Source organism: Cygnus olor, chromosome 11 (genome assembly GCF_009769625.2).
Source record: "Cygnus olor isolate bCygOlo1 chromosome 11, bCygOlo1.pri.v2, whole genome shotgun sequence".
Taxonomy (NCBI): domain Eukaryota; kingdom Metazoa; phylum Chordata; class Aves; order Anseriformes; family Anatidae; genus Cygnus; species Cygnus olor.
The window spans coordinates 8,192,843-8,209,517 of NC_049179.1; the positions used below are offsets into that span (position 1 = coordinate 8,192,843).

General features: G+C 39.8%; 1 protein-coding gene across 3 annotated transcripts in view; it reads left to right on the forward strand.

Annotated features, from left to right (window-relative positions):
• TMEM266 (transmembrane protein 266) overlaps nucleotides 1-16,675 on the forward strand; it is a 78,937-nt gene that overhangs the window by 18,735 nt on the left and 43,527 nt on the right. For all 3 annotated transcript variants that reach the window (XM_040570696.1, XM_040570697.1, XM_040570695.1), the window contains exons 3-5: nucleotides 5,364-5,460; nucleotides 6,505-6,610; nucleotides 8,846-9,034. In XM_040570696.1, the coding sequence (XP_040426630.1) occupies nucleotides 6,597-6,610; nucleotides 8,846-9,034 (203 nt within the window). In that variant the 5' untranslated portion in view covers nucleotides 5,364-5,460; nucleotides 6,505-6,596. The remainder of the gene's footprint in view (nucleotides 1-5,363; nucleotides 5,461-6,504; nucleotides 6,611-8,845; nucleotides 9,035-16,675) is intronic.

Consider the following 16,675-nt stretch of genomic DNA (forward strand, 5'->3'; position numbering starts at 1 on the left):
TCCAAGTTTGCAGTACTGAAAGCTCCAGATTCAAACAGTGCTCATAATGTGTTGTGGAGAGATTATGATTGTGCAGAAAATTTTCTCTTCTTTGGCCCGTCTAAACTTCTCTAGGAAGTATAAACTATACTTACAAATAACGAGACAGTTTTTAGTTACATGATTATGTGTCTTCCCACCCCCCAGCATTCTGCTTAATTTCAGCATACAGGATGATCCCACAAGGGGATGGAATTATAGCTGCATGAGCAAGTTCCAATCTGCCACTTCCGAATTTCTGAATGCCTGATTTTTTTCCAATCAAAATACCTTCCTTGTGATGGAGGGTTTTCTGTGTGTTTTTTTAATTATGTATTTAAAAACTTGACTATAGATCACTATGACAAAGAGGAAAGTTTAATGTCCCTTTTTTTTTCCTTGAAATAAAAAGCTCTATCTTTTGTACCTCTCTCCTCTTCTGGATATTGTATGGGAATATTGAAGCTACAAATAGAGTTGGGTATCTGCAACTGTTAAAATAATATGAATCAAATGTAGTTGGTTTGTAGAGCAAATTATTTCGCTGTTTGTTTTCTGCGAGATCTCTGCATTCATAATCTACTGATAAACGTAATTCTTTTTTTTGAAAAATAAAGGATGTTTTAAGTGTCCATATCTAGAGCCATATAAACAAATAATTCCTTAAAATGTTGGGTAACTGAAAGTGGATTTGGGGAGGGGCAGTTTAGTCAATCTTGTTTTTTAATCATGATGAATCTCTTAAATCTTGTTCAACCTGGAGTGATGAAAGGAAGTATTGCTACCTCTTCTGCAGGAGTTTTTCAGGGCTTCCCTGTCAGAAGAGCAGGCTGCTGGATTTCTAAGGAAACACTGACATACGTGACCATTAAAATTTTCTAAATACAGATGCATGGAGCTGGTGAAAATTTACCCAGATGTTGAACTGAAAACAGGTGTCATAATTGCCAGGTTGTGATCCCCTAGGGATCCTAGTTTCTACTAGGGAACTAGGGAGCCTAGTTTCAATCTGTAAGAAATATAACTTTTACTGGTAGAGTTAAGTAATGAAATAGAATTTGTGCCAATTTTCAAAGTGATAGCAATGGTGTTAATCACAAAATCCCACATGGCTAGGCTGATTCACAAGTAGCTACCTCTGAATTACACTTCCCATTTCTCTTTGAAAGCTCCTAAGGGTAACGTTGGGTTAGGTATTTCCCCTAGCCCTATTCAAAGTTATTTGCGTCTTTCTGGACAGCTCTGTGGCTTCCTTAAGATTGTCTGATAGGAACTTTAATAGCCATAATTTCCATGTAAACACTAGATGTATAAGAAATTTAATTTATAGACTAAACTAACATAACTTATTTTGCACAAATTAAACAATTCCATTTCCTCATGTGTACTAGATTCAATATAAAAGCTTTAATGTCCCAGACACACACACACACACACACACACACACACAAATCCAACAAAACACAAGAAAGAAAAAAAAAAAAAGCCCTAAAGAGAGGGCTGCTTTTCATTTCCCACTTTGTAAATCTGTTGAGCATTTCCAGGTTGGGTGCTTATTCCAGTTTAATATCACCAACTACAAGAGCTTTGCACATTATCTTAGATTTAAGTCTTTCTGAATTAAGCTGCTTTAAGTATTTCTCCACCATGCCATTTGTTCCCGTGGCTGTGCCCACGCACCACTGCCCTGCCCCCCTTTTGCTGACACAGCTATTTTTGGAGCTGTAGTGTGACCTGCACCAGGGAAGCAATCCTGCTTCAAGAAAAGTACAGAAATTAAAAACAAAAAAAATCAGCTGCTGTTGTTGATTAAAATGCCATATTTACCTGATCACGTTCACAGTAATGGTCTGTGTGCATGGCTGGGGCAGGGGAAGAGGGCAAGACAGAGGCTGTACAAGAATGCCTAAAGCCTGTTACTGCCCCAACGGCAAGGTTGTGTCTACGTGCGGCCTGTTGCATGTACTTTGCCTGCATCTGGTGAGCCTGTTCATCTCTAAGCTTTTGTTAGGGGGCTGTGTGGAAGAACCTTCAGTTAGAAGAACAGGTCAGAATCTGGCTGCCTAGTTACTTGTCAGTATAGAAACTCAGGTGGTTCTCTGTGTGTTTCATGCAAGAGCTCACAGCATCATGATGAGAACCCAGGGAGAGTGGGAGCAAATACAACAAATACTGTGAGACATGTTGTCTTGAATTCAGCTCAGCTAAAGAGGATACAAGCTAGCAGGGACTTTGGTATAAAAGCTTAAATTAAGCCATCTTCCTCATCTTCCTCTTCCCTGTCTGTTTTTTTTTTTTAATTCAGGCTTTTTTGGTGCCCTGTTGTGGCACATTTTGTGAGACTGTCTAAAGCAATGCTAAAAGTCAGATTTTAATGCAGATGTGGAATACAGATTTTTTAAAAAAAGTAACTTCAAAAAAGCTTAGATAGTACTTGCACACACAGCATGCACCATCTTACATGTACGGTGATTTTATGTATGCTTTCCCAACTGTTCTGTACGTTGCATTGTTTCAGCTGAACTGCATCTGCTTATTAGCAAGCTATGGCTAAGGTGTGGTGACTGACAGCGGAAGGTTGTTTTAAACATTAACAAATCAACTCAGGCAGGATCTGTGCTGGGCAAGGGCAGCAGCATCAACCTTTGCTCAAGCTCTATAGCACATGACACCGCTTTTCATCCTGCGTGATTCTGAGCGTAACCCGTGAACTGTGAAGCAGTTGTGTGCCTGTGCCCCCACACAGGAGGGGGTAAAAGAAATCATAATTAAACAGAAGGTACATGACAAATGTCTTGGAGACACCAGTGTGTGTGATATCTGTGCAAAGAACAGAGAAACTGAAGGGCTTGGGAGGCAATAAAGCATTTCTAAGCACTTCAAAGACCTTGCTTCAAAAAGAGCTCAGTGAATTGGGTGCAACTTTCTTTGCTTACTGCAGATGGGTGAAGAGCTGAGTCAGCTCTGCCGAGATCTGAACTGTGAACCTCTGTGTTTTAAGCTAGGCTATGAGCCTACAAGCTTGACTCTGCACAGAAAACCAGGTGCAGAAATATGCTTCTCTTCAGACTACACTGTCTTCTCGGTACATAGAAGCTGGTACCTTAGTCAATCCAGTGAATATTTCTGGGTTTTACAACACTTCAAAGCTTGCACAAGAAACCTTTTGGGGGTAATTTTTTCCTTCATGTTGTATCACCTCTTAAAATTAATTCTAATTCTGTTTAATTTGGGAAACTGTGCTCCTTCCACAGCCATCTCTCCTTGAAAATACTTGTGCTGCAGAACAAATAGAACTGCTGAACTCTCACAAAATGGGCATTGCTCATACTCACGTGGTAGCTCAGCCAGTACCATGTGCTGTCTGGTTTCAGTTCCAAGAGGCAGAAAAAAGGGCACCCTGAAACTGCTAACTAATGCCCTCAGGTGAGACCACGGCAATTTTTGCCTCCTGAGCAGTGACCGGGCTAGGTGCAGATAGGGCAGTACAGGGAAGTTTCCACTCAGGTGGTGGATGGAAGCCCCAAAGGTTGCCTGCCTTCTGCCCCTGCTCATCACTGCTGGCAGGCAGGAGAGCCACATCATTGCCCTTTGCCTACGCTGTATCCTAGAGGAATGCAAGCGAGAGATTAAGTACAAGGAAACAAATTCTCTCCGCTGTGCCTTGTTGCCTTTAAACACTACTTAGTTGCACAGAAATTTCCTGTGGAACTTGGAAGTGTTTTACATTGCTTTAATGAAGTTTTGTACATAACAGCTAGGTGGTCTGGAGTGGATAGAAAGATGAAGTTTCTGCAAATACCAATACATGCTTGTGTATAGCCTAGAAAGAAGCATGAATCCTTCTAATCCCTTTAGGATATGGATACAGTCTATTACATTCATTTTGAAGGTTTCTGTTGTGCTGCTCTCTTACTGGGGGCACCATTAACAACTCGTCTTTTCAGTTCATTAAATCAGCTAACACATTAGTCATCTGCATCAGAAATTACTCACTTTTGTCACTTTTTCTCTCAGGAAGGCTCCACTGAGTCCTTTGGAGACTTGACTCCCTTTGTCTCCTTCCCCGTTTCTTTCCACGTTTCTCCCCTCAGCTTTGCGAGTGCCTTATGGCATGGTAGCGATCCCTTTGGCAAGGGTGCCTTGGACTCTGCACCCTGGGGAGCCCTTAGAGTTGTCGGAGGGTTCCCAGCCACGAGTTGCTACTTTGCTCTTGGTGGTCAGCAGACGTTTCCTGCAGAGCTGCCAGCTCCAGGAGGAGGGGGCCAGGTCTGGCTTACTGGTGCTGCTACTGGTCGGATCTGGTTGAGCGAGGAAACAAAGTTCTGCTTGAATGCGAATGTATTTCTAGCTTAAAAAAAACCACATACATTGCATGTTCAGGTCATGTTAAGGATTTGCAGTGTTGCTGGCCCCCCTGTTATGACTTAAGTTCCCTAAAAATATTGAGAGTAATTTAAAAATAATAATTTTTAAAATCTAGCTGTGTTTTTAGTCTTCCTGTTTGTCAAAGCTCCTTTGGGAGAGCGGTGGTGAATATTAGCGCTCTCCCAGATAGATGGTGAGTTTTCATGTCTGTGAAAAAATTCCCATCTCTACATCTGTCTGCTTGTCCTTGGAGGTCAGTTTCAATCAGTTTTAGTGCCATTTCCTAAATCAGATGTATCCCATGTGCCTTTTATTCTCAAGGCTTGCAAACACAAGTGCAATAGGATTTCCAATTTCTGTCTCAGTCTCACAGGACAGGTGCAGGGTGCCACATCCTTTAGCATTGTCCTAGGCTAACTGCTTAGAGCAATAGGTTTGGGTAAAGCACTTAATTAAAAATAGTTTTGTTCTCTTTTGTTTCTGAAAAGAGTTGTAAAGTTTCAAAACAAGGCTGATAGTGACATTTTGGTTTTGTTGTGTGCCAGTAGGTGTAACAGTTGCTGTTACACAACTGTCATGGGCACAAATTCACCGTATTCCTTCAGCATGTGATTTAAATAAACATTTAATTAGAAGAAATTATTTTAGTGTTTTGCTGCCTTGGGGATATAATGAATAAAATAATTCAAGGATCAAGAGTACAAGGAAACAGACTCCCATTGATACTAAATGGATGTTGAATTAAACCTTATCAGATAAGGTTTATCTGAAAGAAGTTGGGTTGTTGCTCTGACTTTACAGGTATTGAAAGCTTATAGATAAGTGGAGTGTGTGCATTTTTCTGGAACATGTATGTTTTCTGTTTTAAAGTCAGTTGTGTTTCTTTTCTTCATATGAATAATTAAATGTTTTTTGGCTGCCTTATCTAGCAGAGGAGGATGATCACAATCCAGACCCTTTCTTTTCTGTATACCCAGGCACGTTATCTGGAAAATCTGAGAATTGACTATATTTTACACTATTGCAAGTTTACAGGCCATGAAGTAAAGCCTTGGAAATGACGCTACAAATGATGTAAGTTCAGTTCTATTATTTGGTATCAAGTGATTGCTAAGGAGTATACTTTTGTTATATTTATGTTTCCATTGTAAATACTTGACTGATACTAACAGTTCAGCCTGTTAATGACTCCAGTATAAAGTTCAATATAAAAAGTATTTTCCATCATCATGAAAATAGTTTGGTCTTATTGTCAGTAATATGCTAATTTACCAACTGCTATTTCTGTTAAAGTACAGTAAGAATATCTTTTTGTCTTTTAGTTACTGATTTTAATTATCTAGCTTATAACCCTGACAGTAGCTTTACAAAGTCTCTCATGATATCATTTTCTATGAATTTCTATTTCTTATATGGTATCCTTTGCCAGCTACCAAAACCTATTTATCAGTAGGTTTTATTCTCACAAGCTTGTTGTTTTCCATTCTGGTTCCCTTTGGTCTAGGTACAACACAAATGGAGATTTTGCCATAGGCAAATCTGGTACATTTTCCATATGTGTTAGTGGGCTTTGTTGATTGAATTATCATCTCGATAACAGCCTATCTAAAATATTTGACAACATGAACTAATTTTTAAAAGACACTCACCAAAGTATCAAAAGAAGTCAGGAACACGGTTCCAATTAGAAAATGGAGAACAAAACTTTGTAGACAAAGCTAACGTTCATCTCTATTCAGTATATTAATTTGTAATTGAAAATTGTAACTGTAAATTGTCCTTTGGCTTCCAGTAGCATTTGTGCTCCTGAGGCCCTGAGCTTTGTTTGAAAATCCCCCCACCTCGTTATTTCTCTAAACAGTCTAGAAATTCAAAACAAGATACATGTTGTTATGGAAGTTTATATGTGAGCAGGTGTCTATATATGTACATAAATGCAGTGTAGCTTTACCCCTTCCATAAAGTAGAGGAGTTTACCTGGAATAAGAACACCTAGAAAAAGAATCACAGGGGAAATAAAATAGGCAAACTCACAACATGACCAAAAATGTCAATGCAGCCCTTTGGAGTTCTTTCAACTGTGTTTTAGATTTTTAGACTTTGTTTTGCCTCTTGCAGAAAGCTCATCTTAGAAGGCTAGAACTTCTGTGCAAAAGAGCTGTAATCAGTTAAATACTGGAACCACTGCTGATTTGGTTGCATCCTCCAACATGACCAGTCCTCAGTAAGTGCCATATAAGGATAGTTACAGCTTATTTTAAATACACCATAACAATTCCTACCTGCAGGAGAATGTTGTTGTGACATTGAGAGAGTTCCATCAGTATTACTGGAAAGTTGCTACTTTGAGAAGCAGTAGTAGGATTTGGTCAGTTGTCTGAAGAGTGTGAATTAGCAGAAATAGCATGAATGCTGTGAGTGTTTTGGATGTGTTACTGAGAGCAAGTAGCTGAAAACTACCTTGTCATGTCTACGTCAGATCCATTGCTTTTTTCCTTTCCTTTCACCAAAATTCTTGCAAAGCTGCGTGCCAACACTAGTCTATTGGTGTATTTGTTTTACTTTTCAGTCACATCAGACTCTGTGTACCATGTAGTCTGTTTAAGAAATACAAAAGGTAAATACTCTTCGGAGGGGGAGGCTGCACTAATCTGTTTTCCTTTTTCCTTTATTATACTGGAAATTGGATTGCTCTGTGGACTTCCATGCAAAACTGAACCAGCTTATCTTGGACTTGTAAACATAAAGGTCCACAGGATGGCACTAAATGTGAAAATCAAAGAAAGAACATTCTTGCTAGAATTGGCAAGCCCTCCCTCTGGGCTTCCAATTTCTGTTTGTTAATAGAGAAGTACAATTCTATTGGAAATGACAAGAATCTCATTACTTTCAATCATTAGTTAGGCAAAAAATAAACTAAAACCAGCCTTTAGGTTGTTTAAATGGTAGTGGCTCCCTTCATTTCCACTTTCTGACATAGTATGACACAGTCATAGCCTTTCTCTGACAAATACTTGAGTTATAACAGCATTTTCCGATTTTTCAAATGACTTTCTTGTGTAATGCTGGCAGCGATTAGCTCCTTTAAATTTAGGAATGTTTTCCATCCAAAAGGGTTAGTTTAATGGTTAGGCTCTGAGCAATAGGGTCTTTGTCTCTCTTTTGCATAAAATTTTAGTTCCTTCAACTGCATCTTCAGACTTACAACATACATGAGTTAAGAACTCTTCTAAATTATTCTTTTTTTCTGGAAAAATGAACTGTTATTCAGGTTGCTTTAATAGCTGGAAGATTTTAATAAGCTTCTTTAAAAATAAAATCACCACAATGAAGTCACGTAACAGAGGGAAGCTGGGTGCTGTGCACTTTTTAACTATATCCCTAAGGAAAAAGCATCTTCACACCTGCTGTTGAAAACCTCTGAAAAATAGCCTGAGATTTCATGAGAAGTTAATAAGCTTCCCTGGATGAAAGCTAGAGCAGATTATGCTTGCACCCTACTTTGAATCAAAAGGAGCAAGTAGCATTCACTGGGGACTGCAAAGGATCAGTCCCTGCTGGGACTTGACATATGAGGTTTCTCCTACAGCGAAGTCATCCTTCGTATGTACTAGATAGTATGCTAGCTGACCAAGTCCGGGTTTCTAGGTAAGTACTGTCTTATTATAAATGTGGAGGACATGCCTACAGTTAGACACTTGCATGCAGTTTGCATTAACGTTAGTGGTGTGGTAGCAAAATGTATGTCCGGTCTTAAAAGCTGTTCATATGGCTACTTAAGATAACTGTTATAAATGAGTTCATAATTCTCCTGAATCTTTGTTCTGCTTTCAGAATTATTTTGAAATAAATTGTAACAGTGATATTTTGTGGTTGAATGCAACCAAGTCACCAGCCATCAAAAATCTGACTATACTGACCGACAGTGAAAGAGGGATCAGTTTGCATCTAGTAACTAACAGCTGATTTGTACATAATTCATAAGCTGAACTATTCATTGTTCCCTGATTTAAGTCACAAAGCAGTGAGTTTTTAATTGAGGTAGTTGCATGCCTTCTTTCTGTTCTTGTCTGTTTTGCACAAATATTTTGCTTTTGGGTTCATACATTGTTTCTATTTTTGTTTGTTTATAACACTTTCATTTCTATTTAGTGCTTCTGAAGCAGCTTCAGCAGAGTGAAATGCTGTTCTCTTTTATCTGTGAGGATTCTGTTGATTTCAGTGAGATGTACTGAAGACAAGTTTAGAGAGATCTGGTCTTTCCCCCTCAACAAGGATGCCTCCCTCAGTGACTTTGCAAGGGCCATTTAAGTTGTCTGCTTTTTGGGGTTCACTGAAGTTATTGTCTCAAACTTATTTTTACTTCTTTGTTTATTTATATGTGTTTATATAATGTAGATGTATATGTGTGTGTATCTGTAGAGGAAGAAGTAGTTTTTATTGCTGATTATATTTTCAGGCCTACAATAGAAGGCAGTGTTTCAGAAGTTGAGATAATTTCGCAACAAGTGGAAGAAGAGACCAAAAGCATTGCTCCTGTACAGCTTGTGAATTTTGCCTATCGAGATCTCCCATTAGCCGCACTTGACCTGTCTGTGGCTGGGTCCCAGCTTTTGTCAAATTTGGATGAGGAGTACCAAAGAGAAGGGTAAGTACAAAGGACAGAATTTAATGTTCTAGTGTTATGTTATAGGAATTTCACAGCCTGAAAAAAAAACAATAAAACATCCAGCTGGAGAAGAGCAGCCAGCCAGTTGTCCTCAAACTCATTTTAAAACCACTGTCTCAGAATGGAAAAGACTTTTTTGAATATAACTGATCAATGCTGGTTTGGGGCTCTTTGAAATTACATAATTCATAGCAGCTGCTCGACCAGTCTGGAAACTCTCTGTCAGAGAGAGAAAAGTAGACTAAGCCTCATCAGACAAGCAGAATGGCCTGGTGAAAGCTCTTCATTAGAGAGGTTTCAGGAGGATTTCAAGATAACAGAGGGTTAACTACTGTGATTCTTTTATGTCACTGTACGAGGTCTCCTGACCGAAAGATAGTGACTTAGTACTGCTAATTCCAGAACAGATCATTACTTTTCGCAGAATAATTTGTATTGTGTAGTTTGCTTATGTGAGAACATGGTCATTGATGGTATGAGCATATTACTCCCATTTTTGTAGAACAACTGCTCCAGTTTTATTGGAATGAAAGATCTTAACCAGTTTATAACATTTGCTCAAGCATAACCCAGTGTAAGCTTATGTAGCATTGTTATTCTGCAGAACGTAAGAAGTTGTCCTTATGCCTGATTCAGGCTTTAAGTGGCTGTAGGTGGGCTCCTGTGCTAAATTTTTCATGAAAGTGTTGGGTCAATTGGAAAGAATCTAGAGGTAGGCAGTGAGAATGATGAGAGGTGCAGAAAACCTGCTGTTCGAGGACTGATGGAAGTAACAGTTTGCATTTCACATGAAGAGACTTTGGAGGAAATTATAAGGGACTTCTCAGTGAGAAAGCGAAGTCTGTTCCATCTCCATGGTGTTTAGAGCAAGAAGTAAAGAGCTTGAACAGCAGCAAGGAAGAGAAGAATAAGGTTAGCAAAGTGCTGGGATAGACTACGGGTGTGCGTGGGGAAGAGGGAAGTAGAATTGCAATAGCTAGATGTCTTAAAGAAAACACAGTTTTCAGGGGTGATAACAGTGTAGTTCAACATCTGTTGGCATAGAGGTTCAGTGAGCGCTTGTGCTTAGCCCCCCTGATTCTGTGATTACTACGCATGGTGTGTTGCACTGGATGTATATATACTCCAGTGTTGGTAAGAACCATCTAAAAGCACTCCACAGTAAGCCATACAGAGCTCTCATGATGAAGACATTAATAAGCCTCCAATTATTGGTGGCTGAATGTGTTTTAACATGTGCTCAGAAATCAGCAAAGAGACCTGCTTGATCTCTGCTCAGCAGGTATTCTGTATGGTAGTCAGGAAGGAGTACAGAGGAAAGACTCTTGCCTTTAATTTCTTTCCGAATTAGACTTTGTGAGATGTCTCCAGAAAGTTGTTACTCCAAACAAGGGGAAATACATTTCAAGTAGGTTATGTAAGTACGGTACAACTGTAACATAAAATAGCCTGCATAGCAAAAGAGGCACTTGAAAATTAATTTGAGTATGCAGGTGTAACCCTCAGGATATTTTGGTGCTAAGTAAATACCAGTTTTGTTCAAATATGCATTTTAATAGATTTTTATGATCTGAAACTCCATTCTTCACTGTGCCAAAGTGCACAGATCTCTCACTGTGACTGTTTGAGCAGCCTTGCAGTCTAAGCATGGAAATAGACTTATCATTCTTTTCCTCAGCAGAGATCCCTTCTTTCACACAGACTTCTTTTGTGGCTTTATTGCTCTGAACGGAAATAAGCAGGTGCCATCCAGACTGCCCAGCTGTAGAGGGGATTCTGCGAAGAAAATTCAGAGCTTTAGTTTGTATATCTCAGTGTATTTTGGCTGAGTAAGTTCCACTGAGTCCTAGGGCTGCATCTTCCTTGTGGGAACGGCTCCTTCTTTCTTTCAGAAAAGCTGATTGCAGCTGAGATCCTGTGAAATTTAGGAGCAGAGTCGAGCTCAAGAAGGCCCTAAGCAAAAGTAAAATTCTGTCCCCATACCACCTCATGGCTTGTTTGGGAATGTGTCTGGTTTTACGAGAGTGCTTTAGTTTCATTCTAGTGGCCTTGTTAGATGTGGCTGGCTCACTTCTCTTCCACCTGGGTAGGAAGGATCTATGGTGAGTCAGATCAGCCTGGTACAGGACCTGCCAGCTTCCTCTCCCTCATATTTGAAGAGAATGGTGTGGGAATGGCAGTGCAGAAAGTGACAGAAAATGTTTAAGTCCTTGTATTTTCTGCAAGTATCCACATTCATGACTGTGAAGCTCTGTGCCCCCACCACTTCTGTACAGGTTGCAAGTGGAGATACCAGAAGGTAGAGCTAATGCTGGAGAGTACTAAAAGGGGATGTTGGCCTCATCTTTGTCTCCATGGCAGTCTGTCTTCATCACAGACTTCCAAATGTTACCTGTTACATATTTTTCCCTGAGAATTTCAGGGAAGTTGCCAGGCTCTCTGACCTGCATATATTCTGTATGACTCTGTTGGTCTCAATCTGTAGCCGATCTAGACAAACTGTACTTATTCAAATTGCAAGGCTCTAAGCAGGAAAGTCTGGTGCATGCCCCCTTCTTGGGAAGATGCAATAGGAAAATGGTAGGGATTTGGGAAATACTGAGTAGTTGTCACAAGCTGCATCTGTCTGTTGATGGGATGCTTTTATTTATCTGAGAGAATTTCTCTCAATAAACCCAATATTAATTGGCAACCAGGAACAGGTGGGTGATAGCTCAGCTCTCCTTGTGTGCCTGGAAACTCTCAGATGGCATCAGACCAGCTACCCCTCCCACAAGAAATGGGGGGAGGAGGGGGGGGGGAGGGAAAAGTAAACAGAAAATTATGAAAATTATCTGTCTTTTATTAGGCAGATCATATGTAAACTGACATCCCATGGCTTTAAAGATACTGGAATCAAAGCCTGATTTTGTGCAGTTTGATGTGGCTTTGCTCTACTGTATCAAATGCTCAGGGCAGGCAGTTTCCATCTCTCAATGTTACCAAAGGAATTATGTAGGAAGTTTGAGCTATTTCCATCAGAAATTCAGTTTACAACTATGATCCATGCACTAAGCAACAAAGAAAGGACTGCAGATTTTATGACACATAAAGTCGGTCCCTGAAGTACACCTGTAAGTAGCACAAGTGTAATTAATAAGGCAGGAAAAAACCTTTCTCTGCTCTTCCAGAAATCAATCCTCAGGCAAACCACAAACTGTGCCGTCTTCTGGAGTGGGATAAGCAAAAATTTTCTCTCTGTAGATAAGCAGGGAAAGTTAGAACAGTGGAAGCTGGTTAAGTTAGATGGAATATGCTTTGAAGATAGCCATTACAGGTCATGTGTCAGGGCTGGCATTGCCCTCCTCGCAGTCAGAAGCAGTAAGGTGCCTGTGGCCTCTGCACGCTGCAGCGTGGGGTGGGGGGACTGCTGCATCTGGCTTGCTTCCTAGCTGCAGCGAGGCTGCTGTGCCCAGTGTTAATGCAACTGTGGTTCTGCCATTTCAGAAAAAGGACGTGTTCTGATGAATGCCAGCAATCCGTAACTTTTAGTTTTATGTGACTGTAACGATTTGTGTTTACAAAGGTCTGTCTCCTCCACGCTGCAGAGGCCTGTGAATAAATAGTAGCTTGGTTCTCAGAACCAATATGAGAATGCTGTTTGTTACTCATTAGTACGTATTAGTATGGTTATGTTTACGGATTGCTGGCATAACGGATTGCCTATGAGGTGGTTCTACAGGACAACAGGTAAATAACTGGAGAAATCCTTGCTAAAGGGAGTAAACTTTTACATGGACAACATTCCATTTGCTGAGGGTTGCGTATGATAGATACACCTGGTGCAGGAGTTCCCAGAGCCAAAAACTGTTGGACATGAAAAATAGCCATTAGATGCACCACTACAAGCTTGCCCTGTTCTTGAACTCTTCCCCCTAAGGGAACATGCTTCTGCCACCATTGGAAATAGGAATCTTTCGTTCGAGCCAATATAAGCATTACTTTTTTCAGAAGTGTTTCTAATTTTCGCTAGTGCTTTAGTGGGAACATATACATTGTCAATGAGTAACAAATTACAAATCCGTAACATAACTCATTAGTCCTGCTTACCTGCCTTGCAGATAACTTGTTTGAATTGTCCTTAGATATTGCTGCTCTGTGATGCGCTTCATGATTAACTCCAAAACTGTGCCTTGGGTGCCCAGACCACTGTACGTTTCTAACATACCTGTAACAGATTAGATGATACATGTATACCAAAAGCAGCAGATTTTCTTTGTGTCTGTGAATTTAATGGAGAGTCTATGTCTGCATTGAGCTCAGTTTGCATGAAAAGAGCATAATCACCCAGAAAGCTAAGGAACTTTTTCAATGTTAACATTAAGTGCCACTCTTAATTTCTTTGTTGTCAAGTGTTCTGTCCTCCAAAAAAATACTTTCCTCTGTTTCTGCATCAATGGCCAATAAAAACAATGGAGAACAGTTTGGAAATTATCTACATGTAGAACGTGGTATGCGCTAGCTTTTCTTCCCATATTTTCCTTAAACACCAGTTAGGAGGTATCATTCATAATAACCTATAAAAGAATTTACAGTCAGTTGTGTGATAGACTGTATTTTTGGTGAAGTAATAAGCAGTTAGGCAGTGAGCCTGTCTCAATAAAGATCTGTGTTTGGTTCTGGTTGGGAAGCAAGGGGAGGGAGATACACCAACTTTCAATTACATTGTATTTGTTTTGGGTTGCAGCTCCTGAGTTTCTGTATGCTAAACAACTTTGAAAGATGAAGGTGCTTTCAAATGTGGTGTTTTACATCAACAGCTGTAAAGGTTGGGAGTTGATACAGTTAATGTGACTCACTTGACATTAACTATAAATACTCATGTCATTGTAATTTAATCATTTATGATCATCTGTTTATAGCCTTAGGGTTGTTTGGTCCCAGGTTTGTTTTCCTTCCCAGAAAGTGAAGGAAACAGTTGGAATCGCTGTGAAAATAAATGATGTGTGAAGGGATAGAGAGAGAAATAAAAAAGAAGGAAAACCAAAACTGACCAGAGAACACAGAGATGCACAGAGTTTCAGAAGTTAACACAGGAAACATTCCTGCAAGCTTATCATTTCAAATTGGTAGAAAGCTGTCCTTGATGAATCTATTCACCCATTCTGGGAGAAAAGGATGTCTGTTCCTTCGATCTGTCTTCTGTAATTGCATCCAGTGTATGCCATTATTTCTGGTTTTCATATTCACACTTTAGTTTTTATTTTGATCTCTTTGAGGTTTTTTACTTATATTTTCTGCAAGGCTTAAAGGTGTTTTAACCAAGTGAACTCAAATGGATTAAGTTCCTGTTTTTCTTTTGTTTTCTGCTTTTCTTGTCTTTATCTGGAAGCATACATAAAGTACAGTCCCTTTTCTGAAAGTTCTTGTGCACCTCATGAAGACCCTGGAGCACGCCATATCGATACGTGGTGAATAATCAGGTCCAAGCTAGAGATAAAGTGCAAAGGTTTTGGACAGCAGAACTGTTTCCTATAGTTAACAAGCTCCTTGTATTTACAAAAGCGACTTCTTTAAACTTATTTTACATGCTGTAGTGCTGATTTGTCCTCTGTGTGGTACTGTATCGCTGCTGCTGCACACAGGTGCTCTGGTCCAAAACCAAGATCTGTACTGCAGCACAAAGTGAGCATTTGATGCTACGGAGTTTGAGAGGTGCCCAGCTCGTCACTAGAGAATGCATGAAACGTTGGGCTGTGTTAGGCTGTTCAGTGATTTAGAAACTTCCTTTTCTACTACAGATCCTTTTAAGCATTTATATTTGTAAAGGTTGTTCTCTTCAATAGCTTGTTACTGTGTTTATCTTAGTACCTAAAGCCTTTGACTCTGTCCCCCTAATGTCGTTCATCAGTAACGCCAATTGGTAGAGGGAACGCCTACTATAAATAAGTAAATAAAGCTCAGTGGTTTTCAAACTTTTTAGGGTTGTCGATTTTTTTTTTTCTTTTTCCAACAGAACTTACTTTTCCTGGGTACTTTTTGTGGATAGAGATGTAGTAGATGTAGCCCACAGACCACTGTTTGCAAAGGACTTTTGGAGAGTGGAAGTGATGTGGATTTGACTTATCTGGTTTACAATTGGGAATAATTGCCTAACTTGGAGAAGATGTGGCTTGGTGTAACAATTGAAAGATGGATGAGCAATTGGATAAGGGAGAAATGTGGAAAAGAGGAATATTAGTCTAGAAGGAGAGCTAAGTGCTGAGCAGCAGTGTAAAAACAAACCAAATGTTAGAATTTGTGAGGAAAGGAGTAGAGAGTAAAACAGAGTACATCATTGTGCATCTCTATAAATCCAAGCTTTGCCCACATCTTGAATGTGAGTGTGTAGTTCTGGTCCCTGTAAAAAAGGACATGGTAGATAAAAAAAAAAAAAAAACTGGAAAAGATTTAAAGGAAAACAGTGATCCAAGATGTAGAACAACTTCCATTGGAGAAATGACTCCATAAGCTAGGACTCTTCAGTCTGGAAAAGAGCAGGTTGATGTGAGGTTTGACTGAGATTACAGAATCAGTGACACAGACTTTAAAGTATGACAGCTCCTCCCTCAATCCAAGTGCCAGGGTACTTTACTGGAGTAAGGCCTATTTGAAAACAAACAAAAAGGTGGTACTTTACCCAGAGGGTAGTAGATGTGTGGAAATACTTGTTAAAGGATCTGTGGCTTCTAATAGCTTATGCGGCCGTAGGGAGAGTTTGGACAAGTCTGTGGAGAAGGAATTCAATGAAGGTTCCTAAGTAGAGTCCTAGAAACCACATCTGGCTCAGTAAGTCCTCCAGCTGAAAATAGTTGGATGCTGGGAGAGTTTGAATGGGAAGTATATCTATTTGCCTTGTTCTTGTTATCTTGAGACATCCGCTCCTGGTCTCTACTGGAGACAGGACATCAAACCTCTGTTCTGATCTCATATGGCTGTTCTTGTGCTTCTTAACGGTTGGTTTTAAGTCTGATGTTAATATTTCAGTAAAGAACTTAGCATAAAACATTAAAGCCTAATAAGCAATTTTCTAATGAGAGGAGTAATGTACAAGGTAATCAAGGGATGCCTGTGAGCAAATGGTGTCATATGTATCTATGAAGAAGGCAGAAATGAGCCTAGGGGCATCAAGTAAGATGCTTCAGGGAGAGCTGGGAAGCATTCATGTAATTAAGCCTATTCCAGAGTATTATGTACCACTCATCTTGTCTGTATTCTCTAACTCTAGGACAATTCTTTAACAAGGACAGTTAGAAAAACTGAGTGTCTGTGTTACAAAAAGCACGCGCTTCTTTGACTAAAGTAAATGAGGAGATGTCACTGCTGTATATAAATGCACTGTAGACAAAATGCCAGCAAGGGAAAAGAGCTAACTGTCCTAAAGTACAAGACTGGCACAAGAACAGATATGTATAAACCGGCCATGTGTGAGTTTAGGCTGAAGACTGGAGGAATCTTTCTGGAATTGCTCAAGGCCTCCAGCTGCTATTTGCGGCCTCCTATGAGGCTCTGCTGTCTGTTTTGTCTCAGCCAGATTTTGTATTGTTATTTAACCTTTCTATGTTTCACTTACTTCCTGACCATGGCCTTTCTACTCCTACA